This window comes from Manihot esculenta, chromosome 7 (assembly GCF_001659605.2).
Source record: "Manihot esculenta cultivar AM560-2 chromosome 7, M.esculenta_v8, whole genome shotgun sequence".
Classification (NCBI taxonomy): Eukaryota; Viridiplantae; Streptophyta; class Magnoliopsida; order Malpighiales; family Euphorbiaceae; genus Manihot; species Manihot esculenta.
This window is the reverse complement of record NC_035167.2, coordinates 1,433,402-1,454,059: the sequence shown is the minus strand read 5'-3', so window position 1 is coordinate 1,454,059 and position 20,658 is coordinate 1,433,402. Positions and strand designations below refer to the sequence as shown.

The window sequence follows — 20,658 nt, the reverse complement described above, 5'->3', positions numbered from 1 at the left end:
TTGAAGATTTTGAATAACTTGTAAGCCTCTTGCACCACATGTTGATCGTCTAACTTTCTTGTAAGCCAGTAGCCTTTTCAGGTTCTGATGATCTATTTGCTGGGAGTTCCTCTGGTTTTCCTGAAGAAAATATCTCCACTATCTTGGCATAATTAACACTAGGATCTGGTTTTCCGAGAATGGAGTCTCTTAATTCATCCTTGTTTAAAATGGGACTTGGATGCTTTTCCAGTATCCTGACAAGTAATCTTTTTCTGAAAAATAATCCAAATCCTCTGCAACTAGTCCATTGAGATGTTTCCCTTTCCTTGGATTGCTCTTCTTCTCAACTGTTTGATAACAGGAGAATTCTTTTGTGGCGGACACGCTCATCTTGTCGACTGCAACACTTCTGACGGATAAGCTGTAACTCATTCACAAAACTCAAGTCCTTGACATATCTAGATTTGAGTTCTAACTCATTTACTGGCTCAATTCCCGATTTATTACCCTTCCTGGAGAATTTGCAATATCTGAATCTATCACATGCTGGGTTTAGTGGTGCATTTCCTCCAAATCTTGGAAACATCTCTAACTTGAAGTCTCTTGATGTCTCTTCTTCTAGTTCAAATGTTGATAATATTGAATGGGTGAGTGGTATTTTCTCATTAAAATAATTGGCAATGGATGGTGTAGACCTTTCAAAGATAGGAGTAGGATGGGTTGATACATTATACAAGCTTCCTTTCTTAACTGAGATCCATTTATCTTCTTGCCATTTTTCCTGTCTGAATCATTCTCTTCCTTTGGCCAATTTTAGTTCACTTGCTGTCCTGGATCTTATTAAGAATTGCATCAAATAAAAGTTTCCAGATTGGCTTGTGAATATATACATTTGAATCTACATCTTTTTCTTTAAAAAATTAAATGAGTTGATCATCTGTTTAATTAAGAAGAAAAATGGAAGACCTACCCCTATGAAAATATGAAATTAGTCAAAACCACAAACTTGAGAGCTAAAAACATTCTTCTTTAACATCAGAACAAAATGATAGATGTGCAGAAGCCTTCATCACAAAAATGAATCTTAACATCACAGCAAAAACTTTCTTCTATAACAATGAATCTTAACATCACAGCAATATCATAAATGTGCAGAAGCATTCATCACAACAATGAATCTTAACATCACAACAAAAACATTATTCTAGTTAAATGTTTCTCTAAACTCACGTACGCTGCTGCTGCTCTGCTACTTACTGGTCCATACTAGCAGAAGCATGCCATTGATTTTGCATCAGACACCATTTGCTTCATTCTGTAGAAATTTCACTCTCCCTATTCTTCTTCAGTTGATTCTCCACTTGCTTCATCAATTTCCATCAGTGAACTACAAGAACCACAACTAGATGCATCCTCCTCTGTAAATTCATTTGATTCACCTATTAAAACAAGACTATCCACTAAAGTATCCAAATAAAAGGACCGTGCATCGCCCACAATTCCTGTAGCAGTGGTTTTTTTTGTGTTTGGATCATAGGAAACTAGCTTCCCACCTCTTTTTGCCAACAGAATCTCACCATTTTGCCTAAATGCAACTAACCTTTCTACCCTTTCCTCCTTTGAAAAGCTGAAAAGTTTGGTCCAAGATCTTGCAACACCATATTCTCTCATTATCCAAACTGAAAACCAATCTTCTTTCCCATTCTTTTTCATAAAAGGAACCAGCAAAAGTGATCCATCAAACGCTGCAACATCCATGATGATATATTCTTCAACCAAACACTTTGGTAACTCCATTTCCCTAAACAATTCATCTCCCAAAGAAAACGACACAATCACTCGGCCTACACTAACTCCATTCTTTGTTACAGAGGCAACCCAATGACAAGCTCCATCGACAAAAGCAGAAGTTGAACACTCACAGATTACATAATTCAGATTATTATGAACCCTTTTCCAATACCTCTCTCTCAAACTGAAAATCTCAACCAAAGGAGGAATATCAACGAAGTCAAAATATTCGTCTCCTATATACGCTACTCTCACCAACTTATAGTCATCAGCTTTGGAATCAAAACCAAACCCAAGAGAGTGAAAAAAGGGTCCATGAGAATGAAACGTAACATTAGCACAAGGAATAGAAACAATCTTTCTGACACTAGGGTTCCATAAAGCAGCTCTATCAGTGTAAGTGCCACTAAAATCATCAGATAGACAGATAACTCCATTACAAGAACCCACTATATTAATAAAACGAGATAAGCACTTTAATGGGCAATCGAGTTCTTTAACTGGTTTTTCAGGAAAAGTCTCGTCTGTGTATAGCAAATAATGCTCCTTTCCTTTGAATAGCTCTACGTTGATATAATATCTAAAGAGAAGTAGTTCACTTTTTCTTGCAGCCGTTTTCTTGAGGTGCTCATCTATGAAAGAAGGATTGGTGATTAAAGAGTCCCAAGCTTTACAAACGCACCTGCATTTCAGGAGTAATTTCACCGGAAAGCTTGAAAACATTCTTGTGAGCATCTGTTCAGAAAGTTGATCAGGCATTTTTCTTTCTTGGTTCTTGAAAAAAATCATTTGCGTTCTTGGTTCTTGGCTGCGTCTGCTCTGTTTTCTTGAGAAGGAGATATATTTGGCCTGGAGGAAATACTGGGCTGGATATTTTCTTGACGTTGAGGTGGCAATGGCAAATTGACCATATGATACTTTCAATTTTTTTTTTTTTTTTTAATAAGCCAACAGCCAACTGACCATATTTTTGGTTAGCTGAATTAATTTATTAAATGCAATAATAAAATTTAATGTGCTAATTTTTATATAAACTTAAAATAAGGTCAAATATAAACAAGCATAATAGAGACAATAAAACTAAAATTAAAAAAAAAAATCAGATTTCAGTTTTGATATTATCATTATTATTTGTAAATGAAGGAGAAGAAGGCTGCAAATGATTTACCTGGCCGTTTCTGAATCATCTACCAACACAGATTTCATTTGCAGCTCAACGAAAATATATTCCCAGAGCTCCCTTGTCAGTGGCTCTCCAAAATCCCTGAGGCTCACACGATTGATGAGTCCATCTTTGACAGTATTCAGACTCTATTAATGCACCAAAACTGAGCGACCTTTCCGGATGATATGGTCTTTATGCATTGGCAGAAATTGTTGGTAATGGTTATGTGAATGTTAATATTTCAGGAAGGATTGAGATTGTGGATCTTGCTTGGACATTCTTTCAAACAGTATCTCTTCAAGTTATGCCCAGAAACAGATTCGGACCACTTTCGAAAAGGGATTGGAGTGTGAAGAAAGTTGGCAAAGAAAATACCTCCACTATCTTGGCATAATTAATACTAGGATCTGGTTTTCTGAGCATAGATTCTCTGAATTTATTCCTGCAAGAAATGCGTTCCAAATATTTGATTATCCCTGCAAGAAATGAAAGCAAAGTTGGGATCATAACCTTGTTTCCGGGAAAGAAAGTTGGCAAAGAAAATACCTCCACTATCTTGGCATAATTAATGTTTAAAGTAGTAATGGTATTAAAAAGTAACAAGAGTAAGAGGATAAAATAAAATCTGTGTACCTTGATGCTACCCATTTATATATGTACGATTTGGAGACTTCAAAAAACTTCTGTTGGATAGTATCGTTAAAACGGGATCGAGTTTGCGAATAGATCGAAATGTTTTATTTTTTTTGGATTTAAATAATAGATTTGAGACTCATTTTCAAAATGGACTTTTTTATAGTGCAAACCAGATTGTATGGATATCAAAAGACTTCTGTCGGATAATATTGTCAAAACGGGCTCGAGTTTATGAATAAACCGGGATATTTTATTTTTTTTTTGAATTTAAATAATAGATTTAAAAATCATTTTTAAAATGGACTTTTTTATAGTGCGTACCCAATTGGACAGGTCCGTAAAATATTCGTTTTAAAAATACGAAATAAAATATTTTATTCATCAATTTTATTTTTTATAAATAAAAATTAAGATGAGGATGATAATAAAAGGACAGATAGAGCAAATTATTGATATTCAAATAAGATCAAATATTGTTGATGCGGAAAAAATTATTGATTGATATTTTCTTATTTCGTATAGTTTTTAGTAAATTTATTTTGTTATTTAGATGATTTTAATAGAATTTATTTAGATTTTAGTTTAATTATATGTTAAATTATTTTTCTTTTAAATTGTGAAAGTTATTAATATTAAATTTTTTATTATTTTTTATATTAATTTTTATTAATATGTTATGTATTATAGATAATTATACTTTTTGGTTGGATTGAAAAAAAAAATAAAAATAAAATTTATTTATAGATTATAATGTTTTTTTCATTTGTTTATTATATTGAAATAACATGAAATTTTTGTAATTTTAGTTAGTAATGTGAATTTAATTAATTTTTCTTGTAATTCCAATTTAATTTTTTTAAAATAAAAAAAATAAATATATCTATTTTTGTCCATGAAATCACTATGAACTAGACCGAATTTAAATATTAAAATCTATTTTTTAATTAATTTTTTACCTCGATTCATTTTAAAATCGAATTTGTGCGGGTCAGACAATCCGTTTTCACAGCGCCATTGTTGAATTACTATCTTCTATTTTAAGTTGGAATTTGAAGATCACCGACCATATTACAATAATCTCAAAACCTTTTTGGATGCATGAGTTTTTGCAACCAATATCAAATCTCAGAAAAACAAACTTCATGCTAGAGCTATCAAATGTCTTTTTCTTGAGTATGCATATTTCAAATTCCCTTATAGGCTTATTGCTTATAAATAATTTTAAAAATTTAGATAGAACTAATGAATAATTATTTTAAAAACAAATTAAATATATTTAAATAAAAATACAAATATCAATGAAAATATTAGCAACGACACTGTTTTCACTTGACATAGCCATCATCCTGCCACACTTGCAAATTCTCTAGGCTTTCCAAAAGATCCAAAACTATCTTCCATGAGCTGGTTTCCATCAATTTCAGAGATGAGGAATTAGCAACAGGCACCTGCTTCCTCACATTATTGAGATCCCATTGAAGCTTCTTGAAGATGATGAATCTCATATCCAATTAGAGAGTTTTTTTTTTTTTTTTTCAAATCATGAAAAAAAAAATTAAAAATCATGGATAACCGAAATTTATTTTTTAATTTATGCAGTTTCAATACCAAACGGAGTCATAAAATGATTTGTAATTACAGATGCTACTGCTTCATACCATTGATTTTGACCACATGAGTTGTTTAATTCTGTAGAAATTGACTCTCCCTATGATTCTTCCCTTGATTCTTCACTTGCTTTATCATTTACCACCAGTGAACTAGAAACAGAACCAGAAGTAAATGCATCCTCCTCCTTGATTTCTGTAAATTCATTTGATTCACCCACTAAAACAAGACTATCCACTAAAATATCCAAATAAAAGGAGTTTTGTTCCCCAAAAATTCCTGTATCCAATATTTCTTCAGTGTTTGGATCATAGAAAACCAGCTTTCCATCTTCTTTTGCCAATAGAAACTTACCATTTGGCCTAACTGCAACTAACCTTTGTATCCCTTCCAAATGTGAAATATTGAAAAGTTTGATCCAGGATTCTACATCACCATATTTTTTCATCATCCAAACTGAAAACCAATCTTCTTCCCCAGTCATTTCGTGGAAAGGAACCAGCAAAAGTGATCCATCAAAAGCTGCAACATCCATGAAGAGATATTTGTCAACCAAACATTTTGGCACTAGCATTTCCCCAAAAGCCTCTTCTCCCAAAGCAAACGACACAATCACATTGCATACACCATTCCCATTCTTTGGCTTATAGGCAGCCCAATGACAAGCTCCATTCACAAAAGCAGACTGTGCGCTCGCAGTATTGAAATATTTCAGATCATGACGAATCAATCTCCAGCACCTCCTTCTCAAACTGTAAATCTCAACCAAAGGCGGAATATCAATGCCAAAGTTATTATCTTCCATATACACAACTCTCACCAACTTATAATCATCTAATTTGGAATCAAAACCAAACCCAAGTGAGTGAAAAAGCTGTCCACCTGAATCAAGAGTAATGTTAGGAGAAGGTATAGTAACAATCTTTCTAACACTAGGGTTCCATAAAGCAGCTCTGTTAGTGTACACGCCATTAACATCATCAGATAGACACAAAATCCCATTACAAGAACCCACTATATTAACAAAATGATTCAAGCTCTTTAATGGGCAATGGAGTTCCTCAACAGGATTTTCAGGGAAAGACTCATTTGTGTGTAGCAAATAACGTTCATTTCCACCGTCGATGTAATACCTAAAGAGAAGGAGTTCACTGTTTCTTGCAGCCGCTTTCTTGAGGTGCTTCGCTGTGAAAAAAGGATTGGTGATTAAACAGTCCCAAGCTTTACAAGCGCACCTGCATTTGAGAAGTAATTTCACTGGAAAGCTTGATAACATTTCTATAAGCAAGTCTTGAGGAATGTTATGGGACATTTTTCGTTCTTGGTTCTTGGAAAAAACAATTGCGTTCTTGGTTCTTGCTAGCTTCGTTTGCTCTGTTTTGTTGAGAAGTTGATATTACCGGCTGTGAAGGAAAGGCGGGCTCGCATATTTATACTTTTTATCGTTGGAGGCGGCAATGGCCAGCCAATTACAATTAGTTTAACGAATTGGTAATTTACGATCAAGTACCTGAATTTTTATAAATAGCATAAATTAGTCACTATTTTAAACTTAAATAACAATTAGATCACTAATTTCCATGGTTATCAAAATCAAACCAGCCCAACCTGTTTAACAAGAAATTAAACCTCAATTCGATTCAATTTTATTAAAAACCCTTATTTATAAAAAGAAAACTGCTAATTCAATCAATTTAAATCAAATTTTTTAAATTGAATGGATCACTTTTAACTAAAAAAATTATTATTATCAATGACGGGAGTATAATCCAAATTCATTACTTCTCTATCCATATTTTGTTGGCATCAACGGAGAGAGTGTTTTGATCTCGAAATCTCCTCTCCATCGAGTTGATGTACAATTTCTTTTATTTTCTCATAGATTAGTATTTATTTAGTGAGTTTTTGAATTTAAATATGTCTTTAATGATTATTTTTTTAATCCTTACTCATAAGAAGGCATATTGTAAGTTAACGATTGCATTTTGAAGACTGTGTCACTACGTTTGATAATTAGTATATTGTGAGTTAATGATTGCATCTAAAAAACTATGTATATATGATAATTATTACTTTCTCTCGTTAAATATTTAGAGATATACGATTAATTAACGATTGTATCTCAAAAACCTGAATTACTATGTCTGAAAGCTATTACTCTCGTTAAATATTGAGAGATGTGAACTATATCATATTCCCTTTCTCTAAATGGTGTTTGACTTACGTTTCAATTTGTGGTAGTTTTGTATGATAGTGTGTTGAGTTTAGCGTGAGTTGTTTTGGTGTCTTTTTTTTTATTTGAGGTAATGCATGTCTATATTTTATTTTATTTTAAAAAATTTTCGTACTTGTTTCGCTTTTTAAGCATGTGAATAGGATTCTTTTTGCTTCATCTTTGGTCTGCGGATGAGGTGGAGGTGGTAGTTTGCCTAGGCAATAGAGACTTCGAGTTGTTGGCCTATGCAGTAGACTGAGCTTTGGGGTTGAATATAGGGTTTTTGTTTATGGGAATTGAGTCTTTTCTGTACTATTAGCCCATACAACTTTTAATGCAATACACTTTACATGTAAATATATATATAACTTTTTATTTTTGTATTTGAATATATAAATATTATAACTTTAATAATATATAAATTATATTCAATTTTTTTGAAAATTGTATTCTAACATATAATTATTCTTTTTAATAAGTAATATTTTTTAAAAATAAATTAAAAATTTAAAAATATGCAAAGAAAGTGATCATGCTATGCCTTTTAGTGAAAAATTAAATCTTTACGATAATAAGTTTTGCTATGAGTGACGGTTATATAATATAAATAATAATTTGTAAATAGTTGTTGAATTTTCAAAGCTGCGATTCGTAGAGAGAGAAAAACAAGAAGTGAAATGTTTAAGTCAGACGTCGCCGTTTAGTAGCCACCAACAGTGCTCCATTGCGGTGGAGCACCGAGCAGGAAGGAAACATAAACGTCTTTTTCTCCCTCTCCCCCCCCCCTCCTCATCTGCCACACAGTTTCTTGCGCGTCACTGGGGCGCCAGAAAACCTCCTCGAAACGAGGCAATAATGGGCCCGACTCCGTCAGGCAACCGGTTGTCGGCGAAGAAGAGGAGCTGGAGAGGTCCTACTGCAATTCATTTATTGGACCATGATATCCTCTGCATCATCTTCTCATTTCTCGGCTTTTTTGATCTCGTCCGTTGTTCTGCCGTTTGCAAATCCTGGTAATTCTATTTGCTTTCTCTCTGTTCCCTGATATTCGTAAAGTAATTCGGTAATTCGATTTTTTTTTAATGACATATCAGTTCTTTTTTTTTTTTTTTTTTTCTCTCTTTAAAGGAATGCGATAATCAAAAGATCAAAGCTACTTCAAGTGCTTTATTTGAAGCAGATGAAGGAGAATTCTGTTGGATTTTCGAATAGTTCTAGTGGTTTAGAGGAATCATTGAGTAGGTATCTGGAGGAGCTAGCTATGGACCATCATAGGCGAGCTTTACTCAAAGCTTCTTCTATCCATATTGATCAATGGACAGCCCATTCCGCTAGGTAATTACTAAACTTCTCTTTTTTCTATTCAGTATCTTGTTTGCTTGCTTGTTAGCTAGCTGTGAGTTGGACAGAATTCATGTCATTAAGTTAATAGGATAGTATTTGCATCAATATTTTATAAACTTCTGACGTTTCTTTATGTGGATAGAACTATTATACCTGTTATGAAAGTATCATGAAAGCTTTTTTTTTTATCTTTTTAAATTATAAATTGTTATTTTATCTGGGTTTTCTTGTTGGGTTTTGGTGCACGCAGTAGTGTGCAGCTTTTATATGTTATTCTCTAACCTTGATTTCTATTAGGGTTGACCAGTGCCGTATGAGGATGGGCTTGATTCTTACTGGTGTAGGGGATAAGGTATTTTCCCTTTTAACAGAGTGTGGTGGTTTCTGATGCTCTGTGTTCCGAATTTGATTTCGCATTTGCTGTTTGTTCTTGAATTGAAATAGATTCTCTACCTGAAAATCTAGTCACCTGCTTCTCTTGGTTTTCTTGCTTTTTCATCTTTGTTGGTTTTTTCTGCTTTATTTTTCACTGAACTTTCTTTTCTTTTAACAGTGGTATTGAGCTACTTTTCTGATTTTTCAGGTTAATTATGAGAATGTCACAAATCCTCAAGTTTCATTTATCATGTTTTAGGTCATGAAAAATTTTCCTAAATACTTGCTGGCTAAATGGCTTGAGAAACTTTTCTTTTTTCATTTGATTTTTTCATGGCATATCTCTTATGTTATCCTCGATAAATTATATGATATCTGATGTATATTACAATCTTTCTAATGTTTGCATAGCAATTATGGTAGGTTATGCGTCTTTGGTCATTAGAAAGCTACAAATGTGTTGAGGAATACTCTCTCCCAGATGCATGCCCCTTAGTTGACTTTGATTTCGATGAGAGCAAGGTAACTACTAGAAGTATGTCATTACTATAAAGAATCCATGTCGAGAGGCCTTGACTTGATGTACTTCTTTTATCTTTTGCTTCTTGTAGATTGTTGGTTTGGTTGGCACACGGCTATGCTTATGGAGGCGCAACGGGCGGATGAGCACATTTCCTTCTCATCAAGGCACATTTATGAAGGGTCTATGCATGCGGTAAACATGCAGATTTTCTTATTATGTTAAACTTTCTTTCATTGTATATTAGTGGATGTGAAGTTCATTTATATCATTATTTTGTTGTGAGACTTCAATTTTGCACGAGGTTGTGTTGTTTTGACTCAAACTAATTTGATCTATATCTTGTATTCCAGTTACCTTGATCCGGAAGCTGTTGTTGGATGTGAGGATGGTACAGTTCGTGTTTTTGACATGTACAGTAGGAAATGTTCTAAAATTATTAGGTGGGTATGGCTAAAATTCTCTTCCTCTCGTTCTCTCTCGCTCTCCCTGTCTATATAATCCTTTCCACTGCCGTATGAAATTATGAATAATAAAGATATTTTCAAGAGTACATAAATGAAAATACAATGGAAAGTGGTTTGTAGTGGCATAGTCAGACTATTAAGTCTTTCTAATGATTGGAAACACATTAGTTTCTGGAGGTGCGCATGAATTGAATAGACACTGGCAAGTTAATAAATTTTTCTTTAAAAAGATTTCCCTGTAAAAGAGAACAGTATATCATTGGTTTTTGTTATGTTTGAACATGATTTCTTGCATTTATGCTGGGTTTTTTTTATGGATTCCATTTGGTTTTTGTTTTCTTCTCCTAATTGCAGGATGCATCCAGAGCCTGTAACTTGCTTATCTTTGGGTGATGATCAGTTAATTCTTAGTGGTTCCTCGCTGGGAAGGATCACAGTATCTGGTTATTCATCTGATCAGTGGAAAACTACACTAAGACCCACTGATTCCACAGGTTGTATTGGTTTCTCTCTACCAATATTTCTTCAAGTATAAAATGCATTCTGGTCATCTGCTTTTACAATTTCTGCAGATGTTTGGATCTTTTCTCTTCTAAGTAATCGCTTTCTTATCTCCGATACACGGATATAAGATATTCTTGAGAAAAAAAATGTGGCATTCTTATGGTTTCTTAGTGAGCCAGTTTGAGACATAATAAATGTCCCTTTCTGTTTAATTGATGAGGCAGCACGTGTTGTAAGTTACTTATTTCTAATTCAATGTCATGTTACAGGAATAAAGACACTGTGTTTCAACCCCCGGTCTCATCTAGTCTTTGCAGGAACAACAGCTGGATATACATCTTGCTGGGACCTCAGGTATACAATTCCTAGTTCATTCTTTGGCATGATCCAAATATTTTCTGTTAGCATCATTAGTTGTATGTTTCATTCCTCCACATATATTAGTTGCGGTAGCATTAGGCTTCAGCTAATATAGCACTTCTCCAGCTATTTGTACTGTGAGAAGGCAACTGATGTGGCAGCAGCAAAATATAGGTTGTACCCATCATTAAATTCCTAGATACCAAGCTTGGCACCTTAAAGGGATGTTTCTGCCAGAGTTGAGATGACGATTTTTGGATGGTTAGAACACCAACCATTCTGAACCTGGCTAGTTTTTTAGCAGTCTTTCTTTATAATGTTCAGTAGGACAAGTTCACTTCTTTTTTCAAATCTTTTTTTTCTTTCTCCGGCTTCATGGTACTGTTAATGCATTGGTTTTGGTGCACTGTTGCATCAATGCATGAACTGAGTAGGCTTCCAGCGATGCTGTGATTTAGGTTCTTGGACTTCTCCAGCATTATAACAAGTTTATAGCAGGACTGCAAGAGTGAATATCAAACTTTTCTTCTTTATGCTTTGATTATAAAAACTCAGGTGCTGTATAATTGATATTATGCTTGCATTATTGAGTTATTAATAAAAAAACTGAAGGATAATTACATGTACTGCAACAACTATGGCATATAGTATGTTCCTTGTATGGGATCCTGCCAGGGATTGCAATTAATAGTTTTCTTATTCTTTCCTTCCTTGCAGGATGATGAGACGATTATGGGAGACGCGAGTGAGTCCAAACGTTGTATATTCTTTACAGCATCTGAGCAATGACAAATCGACATTGGTAGTCGGAGGAATAGATGGCGTGCTACGAATACTGGATCAGGACTCTGGTGAGGTTCTCTCAAGCTATGTTATGGACCATGATGCCTCATCAAGCTCCTCTAATTATGCACATGGAGAAATCAAAAGAAGAAGAGGGAAAAAGCTCTCTGTTGATGCCAACATCGACCAAATTCCTCGAAGCGTTAGACCTTCCATCACATGCTTGGCTGTTGGGATGAAGAAGGTGGTCACTACACATAATAGCAAGGAAATCAGATTGTGGAAGTTCAAGAAATGAGAGAAATAGCATTTGATTAATAGACTAATGAGTAGAACAGTGTAATTTTCCTTTTCTTTTGCAATTATCTTTGATTAGCAATATTAAAATGCTATTAATTTATTTAGCATAACTTTAAATAATTGTGTAGTATAAATTTTAAACTTAAAACATGTGGTTTAAATAATAAAAATAATTAAACTAAATCTCCATGACTTTAATATTCTCAAAATCTATTGGCAAAATGGTGAAATTTTCTATTCCAATTTCAGTTTTATTTAGATTTAATTATAATTTAATGATAAAATTTTCTGTAAGTTTTTATTTTATTTCTTAAATAATAAATTTTAATTTAAAATCAAATTAATAATTCTAATAAATTATATATAAAAGTATTCTAAGTTCACGGTGGACCAAGCTCCTGTCTAACTACCATCACATACGCCCGCACCACACTGAATCATCCCTCGTTTTCTCGCAAAAAACCAGACTCCTCCAGTCCTCAAAGCGTAAAAACCTAACCCTAAGCCCGGAAAAGAGCTTGAGAAAACCAGTAATCCAAGCATGGTGTGCATAAGGAAGGCAACAATAGATGATCTGCTGGCTATGCAAGCCTGTAATCTGCTATGTTTACCGGAAAACTACCAGATGAAGTATTATTTCTACCACATCCTCTCCTGGCCGCAGCTTCTCTATGTCGCCGAAGACTACAACGGCCGCATCGTCGGCTACGTCTTAGCCAAGATGGAGGAAGAATCTAACGAGTGTCACGGTCATATCACCTCTCTCGCCGTCCTCCGCACCCATCGGAAGTTGGGCCTCGCCACTAAGCTTATGAGCGCTGCCCAGACCGCCATGGAACAGGTTGAGTATTATGCTTAGTTATTGTGAAAATATTGAATTAGGGATTTGATTTCACCCTTAATGCTCGAGAAATGCATGAAATTCTCTGCTTTTTTAAGCTTTTTAAGAAAATTACTGATTTTTTTTTATGGATGCTACAGTTTATGAGCCAGTTTGGAAGGATAACAGTCGTTAAAATCAACTTTTATGTTTCACAAATTTTGTGGAATTCAATTGGATTCGTTGTTTGATGTGTTTGGTTTAAATTATATTTGGGATTGAATAGATAGCTATATATTTTGATTGAGGAATTGATTTTGATTTGCTTCATTTACACATCTGCAGTTGAATTTTACTCGGTAATTATTCCTGAAGGAAAGAGCATCATTATGCAAAATATGTATCAGGCTACCTTTAGGTCCATAATGCACTATTAGGAGATTTGGATGTGACAAAAGTAGATGATATTAAGCTCTCATATGACTGGTTTTACTGAACTATCTTGTTTCTAAAAATAAGTTCTGAACCAATTCTTCACTTCAACAGGCAGAATGAGTAATTCCATATTGCCAATGTGCACTTAAGTAGTTGATTTTGTGTGGCACATAATCAGAATTTTGTTTGAAAAATGTCTGACAAGAGCAACTGTAAGAGAAAAAGGAATAAAGGATTAGTGTGAAAATGAGTTTTGGGTTTGTATCTCATCACCAATGTATTTGGAACAGGTGTTTGGTGCAGAGTATGTTTCACTGCATGTTAGGAAGAGCAATCGGGCAGCATTCAATCTTTACACAGAAACATTGGGCTATAAGATTCATGATGTGGAGGCAAAGTATTATGCAGATGGAGAGGATGCTTATGATATGCGGAAACAGCTTAAGGGGAAACAGATTCATCATCACGGACATCATCATCATCATCATGGTGGTGGGTGTTGTGGAGGTGACACCAAGTCTCTGGAAGCAAGACCAGACCCAAAATCAGAGGCAAAAGCTAGTGCAAAATCAGAATCAAAAGCAGGGTGATGCTGAAAAAACAGTGTATGAAGAACAAGCCAATGCCCTTTTGTTATGCGACTCAGATTGTAGCCAGTATTGTGGTTTGTTTATGCTGGTAATGCACTGAAAAACCTGGATTTGCATAGCTATTTCTGTCATCTCTTCTCCATATATTGTGATGAACATCGTTGTATAATGGTTGTTGCATCTTCTTCTTAGCTAGTACATTTTTTGTGCCAATATTTTCTTTGATTTTTTTTTTATTGATAGTTTTATTCAATGTCTATTGTTAGGCCATGCTACGTTTGATTTATTCTTATTCCCATCCTCCTGCGTTTTTGCCTTGATTTTGATTGACATGTCTCCTGCTTTTAATCCAAATCAAAATATTTTTTTTTAACTCTTTATTTATTTTTAAGTAAATCAAATAGTTTGGATTTGTGAGAGATCGACATGTTTGTGTCGGATTTTCTTGCTGTTTGATGCATCAATTTCAGCTAATTTGGGACTTGCATTCACAGGAAGTTTTTTGTCTCCTCCCTTTTCTTGTTGCTTATGTCATTTTTTTCTCTCCCCATTTAATCGAAGCCATATTGAAGTTTCCTTTCAAGAAACAAAAGGGCAATCAAATCTTTTGGTTTGCAAATAAGAGAACTTGAATTACTTAAAGAAATAGCTATATAGTAAAGTACATGCAAAATCGTTTGTTAAAAAAAATTTTGATAAGTGAAGTACAACTGTGAATAAATTATGAGATGTAAATTTTGTGAATGGAAATATAACATGGAAAATAAAATATATAAAATAAATATATATTTAAAAAATTTATAAAAAAATTAATAAAATATTATAATTAAATTATAATTTTTTATTAATTAAAATAATATTAATAATTTAGTTTTAATGTTTATTCATATACTTTTAATATAAGTCCATAATCAATTTCAATATAAGTCAATAATCAACTGGCTCCTATTCTGCCGCAGTTCGTTTTAGTTATTCACGACTTCTCCCTTTAATGGTATTGATAGGGGATCACCTTCCTCGAACTATCCATAGCTGGAGCTTACTAGAGAGCCGTCAAGAAGCATCCAACCAATAAGTCTACTAAGTACTCGTGTGCTTATGCGTTCGTTGCCTTTCCTTTCCCTTATCTCCGCTTTTCTTTTATGGCTTGCTGGATTAGCTATCGCGCTTGCGAGCAGCTTATTTTTTAATTTTATCATGAAATCGATTTTTAATAATATTTATTATAAAAGAATTATTTCCACTAATATATAAATTTATAAAAAAATAATATAACATAAAAATGTAATATAATATATACTATAAAAAAATTTTAAATTAAATTATTTAATCCATTGGCAGAAACAATATTTTTTCTTTTTTATTTTTCTTAAATTTAAATAATCTAATATATTATCTATAAAAATAATACTTATTTATATTTAAGTATTTTTAAATTTAAATTATCTAATCTATTATCCATTAAATTTATATTTTTTAAATTTAAACCATCCATAAAATTCATTAATTAATAAAATATTACTCATAAATATTTGTATTTATAAAAATTTAAAATTTATTTCTCTAAATTTAAATAGTTTAATAAATAATTTCAATTATATAAATACTTTAAAAACTAATTAAGTGAAATAATTACTTTTTAATAATAAAAATAGCTTATGAAATTAAATTATGCAATGACTGAATAATTTTAAAAAAATTTATGTAGTGGAGTTGAAATTTTAAAGATGAAAAATAATTTTTTTAGATTAAAAAAATAAAAAATAAGGAAACAAAATAAAATGAACAACTAAAATTAAATGAACTAAATAATATTAAAAGCGAACAAAAATTTACTTAATAAAAAAATTAAAAAATTTAATTTTATAAAATATTTTAATTAAATAATTTTGAAATAATAATTAATTAATAAATTTTTTAATATATAAAAATCTAATAATAATTTTTTCTGCTATAAATAAAACTACTTAAATATCTATACATAATTTGAAATTTTTAGGGGCCATGACCCATGCCCAAGGTAGATCCATAAATCAGGTGTTGAATTTCATGGTAAATAGATGAAGAAGCTCAACTTGATATTTTATAATTTTAATAAAATAAAGGAAGATAAATTAAATTATTTTAATTAACACAAAACAATGACTTTGGCAAAAAAAGTTGTCAAATAAAATGTTAAAAGAACCTTAACAAAAATTATTCCATCCCTTCAATTCTCCAATCTACACTAGTAAGACCAAAAGATAGCTAAAAAAAGAGAGAGAAGAGGAAAGGGGAAAAAGGAAAAGGAAAAGGTGCCTACCCCTTTTGGCCTTCTTCTTGGGAGAGACGTTCATGGGATGTACTTAGCTTTCCAGGGTTGGTGAGATGAGGTAACGGGTTGGTTTTGGTTCAGTTGCGGACTGAAATTGTTGGTTCGTAGACATTTACCATTTCATATTAAACCACAAGTGGGCACTGGCTTATTCCCATTTCCCACATTGCTATCAAAGCCCATCTCTTTATTTGTATTATTTTATTTCAATCCGTGCAAACCTAACACCAAGCCTCTCTTAAAATATTATTGTAGTAAACCCAAAACCCATATTCTAATTTCTTAACAAAGATAAAAGGAAGAAAGTGTCTATTACAATACACAACTCATGGAGATGCAAGCTTCAAAGATTGCAAAACAGATACTAAAACTGAACTAAGGAGCTTTTAACTAAGAAAAATCCTAAAGTATATGCAAAATGACACAGAAGGGTAGAATAGAAACATGTAGCTTTCTTGGTTTGAATCCCAGTCTGCTCTCCATAAAAGTCCTACCCAGATCAAGATCATCCAATAAAAGTTGAGTTTTACATTGAAGGTCCACCTTCCATTAAAGGATAAATTTACCTGTAGCTTGATTGGCTTGAATCCAGGATCCTTGGACCCCTCATTGAAAGGTGACCATAGCCATGGTTCATTTTTTACAGTATGTTCAAGCTGTGGCCTCATATAGCTTGTGTTTTTCCTGGAAAAATCTTGCCTCAGGATTTCGTCAAGTTCTGGTGATCTTTGATGGTTTTATCAAACAATCTGTTCTCAGGATTTTCTGCATAGCAAACATAGTAGCAGCTCACACAAGCATGTGGCAGTGCCATGGCAATTCTAGTCTGCAAATTGTTAATGAATCAAAGATCTGACTGATAAAGATTCTTCACAAAAGATTATAAAATACCCAATTGGCCACATGATCTAAACAGAGACTATTAATAAAATAAAGTTTTTTTTTAATTTTTTTTTATTTTTAGGCATAAGGGCTACCAACCATGAGGTATCCAATGAAGAATGCCAGAAGGGAGATGGTAGCTGTGAAGGGCTCATGCACTTTAGCAGTCCAAGCGGCTACAACAATGACACAAGTGCAGGCACTGCAAATTCCAGCAAGGAAAAAAATTGAGCTGGTAATGTCAGAGTCAACAATTGTTACCATGTCTTGTCTTTGAAACAGTGCCCAAGTGTCTTGTGATGCCTGAACAAAACATTTTCCATATGCAGCTATCTGCAACAAATAGTTTGAAGGATACATTAGCCATTTGCCTGACCAAAAACTGTCAAAGCAATGAAAAATTTAGAACAAGCCACAAATCCTCTAGTGCAATCCCTAGTAAAAAGGAGTGAATATCCTGAAAAAGAAGTGGCAACAAGTTTGAATCTTCCAAGGAAGAAATTCATGTAAACTTTTCAACTTGCTGAAAAGGACTAGTAACTGGAAAGTCATATTAAGATTACATCTTTTGCTCTACTTGGGAAACTCAGTGATGTTCATATACCAGCTGAGAGTTGGAGTAGAGAATATATTATCTGAATACTGAAAATAAATATTTAGAATCGAAAACAAATATCTAAAACTAGTAACAGAATTGAGAAAAAACAGAGCAATCTCAGTAGAATTTCTCTAACTCTCTCCTCCTACGTGAGAGATGATGATTCATTCAATATATAGCCAAAGTGAGGTTGATTACATAAATTACAAAGAGAGTTTAGCAACTCTCACGAGTAAGAAAATATGGTTGAGGTACGGTGAAATGTATCATGATCAGCTAACTAACCATTGTATCATTACGTCAACAGCAAAAAAATATATTCTAAACAAAATATCAACTAAGATTTAAGCAACTAAGTATCTTGGAAAAGTCTCACCAGTCAACAAAAGGAAAGAAAGTTTAGGCATTACCTGTACAAAGGCCCAGCCATTGCCATGTCTGAAGATGGACTCTATAGTTCCAAGACAGCAATGAGCACAAGAAAACATGAATTCATCCTCTCCCTCGAGCAAATTCAGAGCGCGAGCAACGATTCTCAGTGCTTCAATTGCTGGCACAAATAGAGAACCTAGACAAGCACTTCCCAGATTCCGAGTTACAGCTCTTTGGAAACAAAATTTAGTATTAGCTTGCATTCCTCTGAGGTAATACAGAGAGATTACCCTACTAACTGTCAAATTAACCACATTCCTCATAACCTCAGCAGTCCAAGCCAAGCTCAATACTAATGCAATAATTGTCAATGGTGGAAAGTAGAAATTCAAAGCTCCAATCAGTGCTAAAATCCACATAGACATCCATAGGAATCCAACCCCAAGAACCCAATAAGTTGGGTGATTCAAATCACCAAATTTTCGAACTGATTCAAGCGATTTAATCAAGACTTTAGTACTAAACTTGATTTTTTGATAAACCCAACAAGCATATAAGCCATTACCAATTGCAAAGACAATAAGACAAATTCCAACACCATCAGTGGGAGCCTTTTGGAAGCAAATTAAGAGAATTCCAGCTGATAGTGACAAGAAAAAAGAGCACCATAATATGAAATGAACCATGAATCTAGGCCATACTCTAATTGCCTTTTGCCATGCCAAAGCAAGAGCAATGCTCAATAGAGATGCCACTTCAACTTGAGGGAGGAAATACTTCAATATTCTCTTCTCTTTTCTTTTAACAGAATCTGATGCTGCCAGAAGTCCTTGAATTCCCTTGAATACAAGAAAACATACAAGCCCAAAAACTAGAACCATGTGCAGCACAAACAGAAACAAAGATATTTTGTTGGTATACCTTCTTGAATTGAGTGTTGCTATTGATGGCTGGTCACCCAAGATGAAAGAAAAAAAAAAACTTTTGATTAGTAACTAGAAAATTAAGGCCAAGTTTGTTTCACACAAAATATTTTTCACATTTTTTTCATCACATCTAGAAAATTTAGTCAATTGAAACTATTTTCCTGATCAAGGAATGGAAAAGAAAAACTCATTTTCCACATTGTGATGATATTATTACAACTTGTATTTAAATTTGTTAATATATTTTATTTTTTTAAATTAAAATTAAGTAATAAAAAATAAGTTATATGGTGAAAACAATTGATAAAACACTTGTCAACCCCAAAAATTTTTAAAAATGCAAAATAAGAAAACATAATCCTTTTCGAGAAAAGAAATAAAAATGAAATAAAATAAAATGGGGAGCTGAAACTATCTTTGTTTGATCCCAGAAGCAAGAAACTCAAATTACTTGTGGGGTTGGTGCAGAGAGAGGCAGAGAAGTCTGGGAAGGAGAAGCAGTAGCAACTCTAGTAGAACTATTGATTACGATTCTCAAAGGATTTGATGGGTTCAATCTCTGCAGCATAGATTCTTGATAATTTCTCTGATCTTCATCATTAACGTTATTACTCTCCATCACCTTTTGTTTAAAACTTATCTCTCCTTTCTCCAAATCTCTCTCCCCCTTTGGCTCTTTTTTCCCCTCATTTCCTTCATTTTTCCGTTCTACTTCTTCCTCCTTTTCTGTTAATTCACTCTCCTTCTCCAGCCCCTGAACAAACAAATTCTTTGAACTGTTACTAGCTGACGCATTGAAAGAGAAAGGAAACTAAATAAAGAGCAAAGATAAAGAAATTTTCACTATTTTTGCTTCTCTTACAGGTTGCGTAACAGCCATTTCGTCGTTGGTGGTGTTTCTAGTGGCGGTGGTGGCGGCGGCGGCTTTAGCGGTGGTGATGTATGAAAACCGTTGTTAGATTTTGTACGTTTCGTTCGTGCTCGTCTTGTGTTGTGTGTTGTTCATAGCAGCGGTGACTAACGTCTTTATGTTGTGTTTTTTTTTTAAAAAAAATTTATATTTTTAGAACACACAAGAACAACGCACAAGTACACCGCTTGTAAGTCACGTACCAATGGAATTAGGAGGAAACTGCCGTGCGTGCCTCTGAGTAAAGAACAGAGCACGTGCAAGTTGGAGTTTTGACTCTGTGTTTATAAGGTACACGATAGAATGAGTTATGTGATCATTACCAACGGTAGAGATTTGAGTTTGATGGGATGAGAGATGATGAGGTGATTGATATTGACTTTTCAGAAAGAAAAACGTGATCAAATGTATTAATTTATAAATATATTTGAGAAAAAAAATATTATATATATATATACAGTATTATTTTAATTTTATAAAATCGAGCTTAATTTGAAAAAATTTAAATTTAATTTATTATTTTTTTTTAAGGTAAAATTTCACATATTTCAAATTTAAACCGAATATTAAAAAATTTAAATTTAATTTATTTAATAAATAAATTTAAGTTTAATTTATTTAATAATAAATTAATTTTTTATCGAATTTAATTTTAAATAATTTATATGTAGATTAATTTATTTATGTGTATAATGAATTTTAATTTAAAATTAATAAATTTAAAATTAAATAATTTTAATTAAATAAATATATTTAAATTT

At 33.0% G+C, this 20,658-nt stretch overlaps 5 protein-coding genes across 5 annotated transcripts; 2 read left to right on the top strand and 3 right to left on the bottom strand.

Moving 5' to 3' along the window:
• Positions 1–1,131: 1,131 nt before the first annotated feature.
• LOC110618411 (F-box protein CPR1) lies at positions 1,132–3,337 on the bottom strand. Its single transcript, XM_021761538.2, has one exon. The coding sequence runs from the start codon at positions 2,560–2,562 to the stop codon at positions 1,318–1,320; it is 1,245 nt and encodes a 414-aa protein (XP_021617230.1). The 5' UTR covers positions 2,563–3,337; the 3' UTR covers positions 1,132–1,317.
• Positions 3,338–5,282: 1,945 nt separating this feature from the next.
• Positions 5,283–6,494, bottom strand: LOC110619557 (F-box protein CPR1). The gene has a single exon (XM_021763068.1). It carries the CDS (start codon positions 6,492–6,494, stop codon positions 5,283–5,285), a length of 1,212 nt encoding a protein of 403 aa, XP_021618760.1.
• Positions 6,495–8,090: 1,596 nt separating this feature from the next.
• LOC110618498 (F-box/WD-40 repeat-containing protein At3g52030) lies at positions 8,091–12,129 on the top strand. The gene is made up of 9 exons (XM_021761636.2): positions 8,091–8,410; positions 8,526–8,732; positions 9,039–9,093; positions 9,540–9,638; positions 9,728–9,831; positions 9,990–10,079; positions 10,458–10,597; positions 10,877–10,961; positions 11,685–12,129. The coding sequence occupies exons 1-9, from the start codon at positions 8,253–8,255 to the stop codon at positions 12,046–12,048; spliced, it is 1,302 nt and encodes a 433-aa protein (XP_021617328.1). The 5' UTR covers positions 8,091–8,252; the 3' UTR covers positions 12,049–12,129.
• Positions 12,130–12,447: 318 nt separating this feature from the next.
• On the top strand, positions 12,448–14,108 carry LOC110619819 (N-terminal acetyltransferase A complex catalytic subunit NAA10). The gene is made up of 2 exons (XM_021763383.2): positions 12,448–12,891; positions 13,596–14,108. The coding sequence occupies exons 1-2, from the start codon at positions 12,592–12,594 to the stop codon at positions 13,893–13,895; spliced, it is 600 nt and encodes a 199-aa protein (XP_021619075.1). The 5' UTR covers positions 12,448–12,591; the 3' UTR covers positions 13,896–14,108.
• A 2,375-nt stretch (positions 14,109–16,483) lies between these two features.
• Positions 16,484–20,261, bottom strand: LOC110619818 (CTL-like protein DDB_G0274487). Its single transcript, XM_021763382.2, has 5 exons — positions 19,850–20,261; positions 19,439–19,741; positions 18,100–19,011; positions 17,191–17,424; positions 16,484–17,035 (listed from the first exon to the last, which is right to left on the bottom strand). Exons 1-5 carry the CDS (start codon positions 19,865–19,867, stop codon positions 16,910–16,912), a joined length of 1,593 nt encoding a protein of 530 aa, XP_021619074.1. The 5' UTR covers positions 19,868–20,261; the 3' UTR covers positions 16,484–16,909.
• Positions 20,262–20,658: the final 397 nt, after the last annotated feature.